Source organism: Barbatula barbatula (assembly GCF_947034865.1).
Source record: "Barbatula barbatula genome assembly, chromosome: 16".
Taxonomy (NCBI): Eukaryota; Metazoa; Chordata; class Actinopteri; order Cypriniformes; family Nemacheilidae; genus Barbatula; species Barbatula barbatula.
The window spans coordinates 21,183,460-21,193,345 of NC_136779.1; the positions used below are offsets into that span (position 1 = coordinate 21,183,460).

Consider the following 9,886-nt stretch of genomic DNA (forward strand, 5'->3'; position numbering starts at 1 on the left):
TAGGCTTCTGATTGGCCGACACGGCTTTAGGTTAGGGTTAAATTGCCATCTGTTGGTTTTGCGTTTTCGTGTGGATGCCGAAAAAACGGTTTATAAAAATATGTAAAATGTGTGGTCTAGGCCTTAGTGTGAAACTAGGCCACATGAGTTATTGGATAAGGTTATTGATTTAGAAAACAGTATTGACTCCGGATCCATAAAACCTGTAATACACTTTGTCTCATTAAAATATCCTGAATTTCATCATGACATTGCGCAAACCAATGTATGTCAATATTGTGTCAACATTACCAGAGGATTTGTTAATTTTTAGTGACTTTTCTTCAGTGTTTGTTAGCATAATGCTATATAAAAATGCACGTAAACGTGTCTTACAAAGCAATGTGATCAATCTCTTATGTCAATATCTGTATTTGAGTCTGTATTACTCTATAAAAAACTTCCAGTTTGAATTCCTTTCTATCAAAATAACGTTTTATGTTCATTAGGGTTTTTAAATAATGTGAGATCTCTAGATGTTCATGAACTATTTCTATGTTGTCCATTTGATCATATAGTCTCTCATAGATTTAATATGCGTGTCCCCGTAAGGAATTTTTAGATTAGATTAGATTCAACTTTATTGTCATTACACATATACAAGTACAGTGTAACGAAATGTAGTTTAGGTCTAACCAGAAGTGCAGTTAGCAAGTGCAGGATATACAGTTAGAATAAATACAGAATACAATATGAGAGAATGGGAAGGGATGTCACGGTTTGCTTTATTAATAGTAATAGCATGCAACAATAATAACTCCCACCAGTGAGACCACCGACAGCAGCTTGGCCACGCCAAAACAAGATCTAGTCTGGTGTTGAATGTCTCCAGCTCACATTGAAGTCGAGCGGATCTTTCGGCAGAACACCTCCTCTCCTCTAACAGAGCCTCTCTGCTGTTCTTCCTCTCCTCCTCTAGTCTGGTGTTGAATGTCTCCAGCTCACATTGAAGTCGAGCGGATCTTTCGGCAGAACACCTCCTCTCCTCTAACAGAGCCTCTCTGCTGTTCTTCCTCTCCTCCTCTAGTCTGGTGTTGAATGTCTCCAGCTCACATTGAAGTCGAGCGGATCTTTCGGCAGAACACCTCCTCTCCTCTAACAGAGCCTCTCTGCTGTTCTTCCTCTCCTCCTCTAGTCTGGTGTTGAATGTCTCCAGCTCACATTGAAGTCGAGCAGATCTTTCGGCAGAACACCTCCTCTCTTCTAACAGAGCCTCTCTGCTGTTCTTCCTCTCCTCCTCTAGTCTGGTGTTGAATGTCTCCAGCTCACATTGAAGTCGAGCAGATCTTTCGGCAGAACACCTCCTCTCTTCTAACAGAGCCTCTCTGCTGTTCTTCCTCTCCTCCTCTAGTCTGGTGTTGAATGTCTCCAGCTCAGATTTAAGTCGAGCGGATCTTTCGGCAGAACACCTCCTCTCCTCTAACAGAGCCTCTCTGCTGTTCCTCCTCTCCTCCTGCAGCTGCTCACGAGCCTCGGCCGCTTCCCTGCTCCTCTCCTCATACTTCACTCTCAGATCAAACCTGACGTGACACATATCATGATTTTAACAATTCACAACTCGAATTTTCTACCTTTTGAATTGGCTTCTTTGTGATCTTGTTGGAGCGCTTCATTCAGCTGAGTCTCCAGCTGCTGGGTCCTGGCCAGAATCCCCTGAACGTAGGCCTCCCGCTGCTGGTCATAAATCAGCCAGTTCTGGTTCTTCTCCAGGGCCTGAACTCAACAACAGAGAGTGAGAAAGAGAGGAACATCAGTCAGCAGGTCGCAAGAAGAACGTCAAACTGAAATCCTGATGACTCGCATCCTTCTAGTGAACTTACATCCCTCAACTGCTCCTGAACCGCTGCCTGCTCACCAGAGGGAACCTGAACAACGGTGGAGAAACTTCATGAACCACACATAGAAAAACACACACAACGATCAGACTTCCCGCACACAGACAAAGCAAGCAAAACAGATTTTAAACACATCAAATATCTCTAACAATAAGCTGTAATACGAGAATACTCTTTTGTGTTTTTCCGATATATAAAATGAAATGTATTAACAATGTTTCCTTAACATTGTCATTAACAAAGGAACAAAGACTTGACTCCATACTGCATATTGCAAATATAGCAACGGTGTGACATTACATTTCGTTGCACTGTACTTGTATGTGTTGGCGCAGCCATGTCTAGCGTATAATAACCGGCAATATCTTATATTATATGGAGGTACAGATCACGCTCACACTCATCGGTTTTATCTTAAACCGGAAGAGAATGTCATCAGATAGATCAGGCTACCAACTGCCTCACGGTACTTTTTAGGATCAAAAGAATCAGCGTTACAAAAATCCAGTTTTTGTTCACATGGCGTTGATCTAGGTTTACAATCTGACATGTTAAATCTCTCCAGTATTTTGGTAGTGTACCTTTTCTGATTCATTGTTACAACTCCATCCACCTGTTGAAAGTCTACACCTAGGAAATGTTTCAGTTTTCCCAGATCCTTCATTTTGAATTTTGCAGTCAACATTGCTTTTACATCTTTCAACAAATCATCACTACTGGCAGCAATGATTAAATCATCAACCCAAATTACCAGTATCACCCTGTCTTTTACAGTTTGTTTGGTGTATACACATTGTCTGCAGGATTCTGCAGAAAATCGTTCTCCGTAAGGTGGTCGTGTAACATTTTGTTCCAATTTCTTCCTGACTGCTTTAAACCATACAGTGATTTGTTCAATTTACAGACAAGTTTTTCATCAATGTCTGTCTTCACCTCAAATCCTTCTGGTTGTTCTATGTATATCTCACAGTCTATTGGAGCATGTAAGTAGGCAGTCTTTACATCCATCCTGTGGAGTTTAAGGTCATTTTGTGCAGCTATTTGCATTAATGCACGTATCGAAACAATGTTTGCAGTGGGAGAAAAAGTCTCCTTGTAGTCCACTCCCAGTACCTGGCTATAACCCTTAGCAACATATTTGGCCTTATAGGTTTCAGACTCATCTGCATTGTTTTTAATGGCGTAGACCCACCTACCCCCCACTGCATGTTTACCCTCTGGTAGTATGGTTAAGGTAAATGTGTCGTTTTCCTTAAGAGAGTTCATTTCTTCTTTCATTGCATTAACCCAAACACAAGATTTTTCTGAACTCATAGCTTCTGTGTAAGTTTGTGGCACATTACACACTCTGTAACAAAAATCAACATTTGTCAGAATCTGGTCATCAGAATCAATATCAGACACATAGTCTATACTGAGGAGCTCTCCTATCTCTTTTTGGGTAACGTACCCCGTGGTCGCTTCCCTTTCTTTGAGCACTCTCGTTACCATCATCTATATCCTCTCCACTAGTCTGTGGACTCTGAGTTGGAGTGTCAATTTTTGACTCTTTGGGTACATACTCCTCCCCACAGAAATCCTCACCTGAAAAATCAGTCTGTGTCTGGTGCTCTGGAACACACTTTGTAAAGCATTTAACAAGCCTGTGCATGAGAACTTTTCCAGTTTCTGGGTAATACACCAGGTAGGCAGGGCTGTTTTTGTCATATCCTACAAAAATCCCCTTTTCACATCTTGAATCTAGCTTTTTCTTCTCATACTTATATGCATAGCATATTGAGCCAAATATCCTCATTTTAGACAGGTTTGGCTTTCTCCCTGTTAGCATATAGTATGGGGTTTGCTTTGTGCGGCTGTTATAGCACCTGTTTCTTATTGTTGCAGCTGCCATTATTGCATAAGTCCACAGCAACTTAGGTAAATTGCTCTCTAAGAGCATACACCTTGCCATTTCAAACAAGGTCCTCCAATTTCTCTCAGCAGTCCCATTTTGATGGGGTGAGTAAGGTGCTGAGGTCTCATGTCTTATGCGATTTCTGCTAAGCAGTGACTGAAACTCCTTTGCCGTGAATTCTGTGCCATTATCAGATCTTATACACTTTATGTTCCCATACGGTGCTACATCAGCTATGAATTTTTCAGCAGCTTTCATAGTGTCACTTTTAGCTTTAAGGAAGTACACAAACACTGCTCCTGAGAAATCATCAGTAAATGCCAGAGCATACCTAAACCCATCTTTAGCCACTGGTTCAATAGGACCAGCTAAATCAGTATGCACTAGTTCAAGTGCAGCTTTAGCTCGTGCGTCTGGTTCTCGGTTTCTGCTCTGCACAAATTTCCCTTGAGTACAAATTTCACAATCTAGATTAGACTTGTCAATTTTACCCTTGATTATCATTCCCTTAACAACATTCTGCAATTTGGAAACATCATCATAATTACAGTGACCAAGAATCTCGTGCCAAGTTTGGATATCATAACACCCGTTACAACTATCATCTTCTTCACTTACAGTGTTCAGATAGTAAAGTCTATTGTATTGTTGTATGTCAAACTTGGTACCGTCTTTATGAGTGAGTTCATCACATCCTTCCTTGAAGTTGATCGAGGCTCCACTCGTTGTCGCTGCCTTGACAGAAAAAATTTCCTGAGGATACGATGGTATATACAGGGCTTTCTTGAGCGTCGTCATCACTTGACGTCCCTCGCTGTCAATCAGGTACACCTCGGCATCGCCTCGCTTCAGCGCCACCCCATTCGCTCTGGTTCCGTCCGCTATCTCGATGCAATGTTTTTCTGACTGGAACTCGTCATCAAAGTTCTTAAACATTCTGATGTCGGTGACAATATGTGATGTCGCTCCTGTGTCAACCATCAGTCCCTTTCGTTGCAATCCGTAGATCGGGCAGTCACTTATCTTAAATGCAAACGCATGCTCGTTGTCATCCTCTGTATCTTTAACATGTTTTACATTGTCTCTTTTTGCGCCTGCATGATGTATCTTTATGTGTCAAACTTTTGCAGTAACCACACCACTGCCCCCTGCGAAGCTGGTTCGGACATGCTTGGGCTTTGTGTCCTCTTTGGTTGCAACTGTAGCAGATTATGTCGCCGTCTGTAAATCGTTCTCGTCGTCCTCTGAAACCTGAAGTAGATGCGCTCGCTCGCATCACGTTGTCATCACTTGAGCTAGCATGAAACTTTTCGGTGCTTTCGAAACTTCTCAATTTAGTCTTGAATTCTACGAAAGTTAGGTCTTCATCACCTTGTGTGACGTGTATATTAAATGGTTTGATCGAATCGGGTAATCCTTTTAAAATCATCGCAATTAACAGTCCATCACTAAGAGTTTCACCAGCATTTCTCAGTGCCGTAATCGCGGTCTCTGCTCGAAGAATGTAATCTGTAACAGTCTCATTTGCAGTTTTCTGCAAGGACGTTAATTCTGTGTACAAATTTACTACACGTGGTTTTCCATTACCTGCATAGTAGTCTCTCAAGATCTGCAGAGCTTTTCTTCCGTCGTCCGCGGCTTCCCTCATTACAAGGGCCAAACTTTTGTCGTCTAAGAATTGTATCAATTCAGCATATGCTTCCTCGTTTTTATCATCTTCGTCATCTGCAGCAGGTGCCCGTAAAATAATCTCCTTTAGCCCGATCAGTCGCAGATGGCCTAAAAACTTTGTCTCCCAAAGTTCGTAATTCTGTTCATCTCCATCAAAACAAAGTCGATTCCATCGGTTACCTACTTCTCTCCTGGGCCCATAACCTGTTGGCGCAGCCATGTCTAGCGTATAATAACCGGCAATATCTTATATTATATGGAGGTACAGATAACGATCACATCACATATTCAAATAACACTTGATTACGTATAACATATGAGGGCATACTTATCACCAGAGCCGGACAGTAACGGAGTACATTTACTCGAGTACAGTACTTAAGTACAATTTTGAGGGATCTGTACTTTACTTGAGTATAATTTTTGGGGAGTACTCATGACTTTACTCAAGTACATTTGAGAGGCAAATATTGTACTCTTTACTCCGCTACATTTCTATCCATAACCGTAAGTACACGTTACTTCTAAAAAGGAAAAAGAAAATCTCGGAAACCACCAATTAGTTTTTTCCCTCTCAAACGTGATTGGATTGTGCAGGCGCCACTTATTGGGCGAGCCTATCAGCAACAATCACCCAGACCTCAGAGCTCTATCATTTGCTGTACACAGCTGTCAATCATCTCACGTCTGCATGACACGTCCTGTGTACACTTCCTCATTCAGGACATCCGTGATAAAACTACAGTGACATTTCTTCACCAAAACAAGAAGCTAATAAATGCACGATTGAAGAATATGTGTTTTGTGTGTATTTTCATGCGATTTGGGGGTATTTTTATATGAATAAAGAATAAAGGTAAGGGAAGAGTAGCCAATAGCGTCATATAAAATGCTAAATATAACATGAAATGAACTTGAAAACATCGCGACCGGTCAGCTGATTTTCTTTAATCATTAATATTTTCTCTTCTTTGCTCTATGCTGCGTGTATAACACGGTCAGGTTCAGAGGTGTGTCAGAACATTGCTATATTGCCTTCTTTGCTGTTTTAGGTTTATTGATTTCAGGGGCGGCGTTTGTGTATGGCCCTGGCGTTCAGAAAACATTGTTGAAATAAAGTACGTGTGCATAATGAGACTCATTATAGATAATTAAACTACTTTACACTGATGTGTACATGTAGCATAGGCGTCGGAAGCATGTGTATTTGAGAATGTATAAACACCGTTAATTCACATAGCGTCATTGACGTAGTCGATAAGACCGAAGATATGTAGTTTTGACGTGACATCATCGTAATGTTGGTTCGAAGCTCTTTTTGGCTAAACTCGTTTGTCTGCATTTTCCACATTTAAAATCATATACAGGCATTTATTTTCAATAAAACAAAGAAACTGTCTACAAAATGCCTAACAGTGGTTTTGGAATCAAGTGTGAGGTTATGGGTAGTGGGGATGGTCTTTATTTTCCCAATTAGTTGGCATCCATTTAATAATTTTAATAAATCTAATAATTTACACTATTGTTATTGTATTTCATTCATAATGTAAAACGCTATCTGTGAAAAATTTAAAAAATATATTGTACGGAAAGACTTTGTAGTGCAGTCGCAGTTTAGGCTATTATGTATTTTGCGATTTGCCACTAGCTATGCCAGGATTAGCTTAAAAATGAAAAGAATCAAGGCTTAACAACCTTGCGACAAGGTAAGACATGTTTTATATTTAATCTTGTTTGCTGAATCTGATCAATGGTTGGTTTATATTTTAGTCTCATAGTCGATTAACGTAGTCGTTGGTGGTGGTTATGACAACATCTGGCTGGGTTATTTTTTACTACTTTAAGTTTTGTGGTTACATATATGTGGTATCATTTGGTTTCATTGTGGCTCGTTTTTGTATGGTCTGAGGAAATTTCGCCATACCCTAGGTTTTGATGAAACGCCACCACTGATTGATGAAAAAACAGAGAAACTCACATGTACACACAATTGTTAGCTGAATTGTATTTTCTAATATTACTCATTAATGTAAGCCGAGTATTTGCTTTGATGTTCTTGAGTATGCGGTGTGTTGTTTAAAACTGTTCGGTTCAAATGTGGGTGCAAAAAATCCATTAAAACTCTAGCAGAGGTGAAAATAATAAAGCATGGTAAAAAGATTAAAATTACTTTATTTTACTTTAAATTCCTTTAACATTCTCCAAGGTATTAACATTAACATTTTTCATAACTCCATGTAGGACGTTTCTGTACATAAATGTAAGCACTGTGGCAGTAGTAATGCAATATTTAGAAAATGTACTCTTGTACTCTTGATACTCAAGTACTTTTAAAAACATGTACTTCAGTACTTTTACTTAAGTACACATCTGACTGTAGTACTTTTACTTGTACTTGAGTAAAATTTAGCAAGGGGTATCTGTACTTTTACTCAAGTAATGAACCTGTGTACTCTGTCCGCCTCTGCTTATCACAACTTAACAATGACAATAAATTCAATCAAATCAAATCAAATCAATTACATCTCTCCTGAGCCGAACATAAATAAATCAGCTCAAAAATAATCCCTTGCAGAGTTTGTTGCGGTTACATCCTAACCAGAAGACTTCTCAAAGTAAATATATGTGTTTGATCAAACATTGCTACCTAGTGTGTGAACCTAACACTGCAAGCATTTGCCCGAAGATCATAAACGCATCCGAATTGTTTAATACTTGGCATATAGAATTCAGGTATAATGCACACGATTCGTTTTACATAATTTTGAGCTTGAAAGCTACAATTGTACTCCAGTTTTAATATAAGGGATAAAAGCACTAGGCATGTCACAATATTTTAGATGTTCACAATATGAGAATTGTTGTCCAAATTCACTGAAAATAGTGTTTCGTGTGTGATAAATGTTTTATTTGATAAATGCTTTCAAAATATTTTGTAACTATTGTGGATCTCAAGGGAAAAATAGGTGCATTGCGTATTACTATAGCATGATGTGTGTCATATTGAAACGGTGTCAGTAATCACGGTTATTAATACAATAGTCATTGTCAAGACATCCCTCAAAAAGTGTGCCATGAAAGAAACATTATAAAGGTTTAAAGTGACATGACAGGCGTTCACTTTTAGATAAGTGAGGGTCTAAAGTCAACGCCCTACCTTTTGTTTCTGGAGTTCTTCACACATCTGAGATGCGGCACAGTACTTGTTTTTCAGGTCTTCTGTCTCTTTTAACAGGGTCTGAAACTGTCTCTCTCTCTGCTGAGCCTCCTGGTGTTTCTGCAGGAGTTTGTCCTGCAGTGAGGACGCCACGTCCCCGTGTGCGGCCCGCAGCTGTTCTCTCAGACTGGACATCTCCAGATCTTTCCCCAGAAGCTGCTGCGAGTTTCTCTCTCTCATCGTCTCCAGGGCTAAAATCCTCTGTGACAACACCACAGAATATCACTATAAAGTCATCAATCTGTTTGCATTAGAAATAACATTAGGGACTGTCTGTTTCTGCACATTCAATGTTATAATGCATCATGTTTTATTCTTTGTTTTTCTAAAGCAGGCGGATGGTACAGAACAATACACATCCTTCTACATTATTACCATTAATATTCTGATGACGTAGTAGTGCAGACAGACAGATCTTGTTTTGAATGTGAATATCACCTCCAGCAGTTTGGTTCTGTCAAAGTCTGTACTTCTCTTCATTTGCTTTAAACTTTTCTTCAGCTGCTCATTCTCTCTCTTCGGCTGCTCATTCTCTCTCTTCGGCTGCTCATTCTCTCTCTTCGGCTGCTCATTCTCTCTCTTCGGCTGCTTATTCTCTCTCTTCGGCTGCTCATTCTCTCTCTTCTGCTGCTCATTCTCTCTCTTCGGCTGCTCATTCTCTCTCTTCGGCTGCTCATTCTCTCTCTTCGGCTGCTCATTCTCTCTCTTCGGCTGCTCATTCTCTCTCTTCGGCTGCTCATTCTCTCTCTTCGGCTGCTCATTCTCTCTCTTCGGCTGCTCATTCTCTCTCTTCGGCTGCTCATTCTCTCTCTTCGGCTGCTCATTCTCTCTCTTCGGCTGGGCGTCCTGCGTCACATCCGGGTCAGTTTTTAAACCATGACATTCTTTGACATCAAAATAAAAGTTTTTATAAACGTTTAAATAATAACAATAAGATAATACATCGTCGTAACGTAAGAGCATAATAATCATTAAAATACACCATATTTAAAATAAATAGAATGAACCAGTCACACGTTCATTTAAATAACGTCACTAACATCTCAAAAAGAAAACGTTTGTTATAAAGTGAGAAAAAAGATCTCGCTAGAACTCAAGAAAACAAGTGTGCATAGTGAAGACGTGTACATTTTAAATACATACGGTTGTAAGAATGTCTGCACATTAGAAATGATTAAAATTAGAACAAATAAATAAAAAACATCCATTAAAAAATGCGTCTGCACTCAA

At 39.8% G+C, this 9,886-nt stretch overlaps 1 protein-coding gene across 1 annotated transcript; it reads right to left on the bottom strand.

Annotated features, from left to right (window-relative positions):
• Nucleotides 1–1,484: 1,484 nt before the first annotated feature.
• LOC306906157 (centrosomal protein of 55 kDa-like) lies at nucleotides 1,485–9,136 on the bottom strand (the record flags this gene model as incomplete). Its single annotated transcript, XM_079477298.1, has 4 exons — nucleotides 1,485–1,752; nucleotides 1,860–1,904; nucleotides 8,597–8,857; nucleotides 9,095–9,136. The coding sequence occupies 4 exons, from the start codon at nucleotides 9,134–9,136 to the stop codon at nucleotides 1,591–1,593; spliced, it is 510 nt and encodes a 169-aa protein (XP_079333424.1). The 3' UTR covers nucleotides 1,485–1,590.
• Nucleotides 9,137–9,886: the final 750 nt, after the last annotated feature.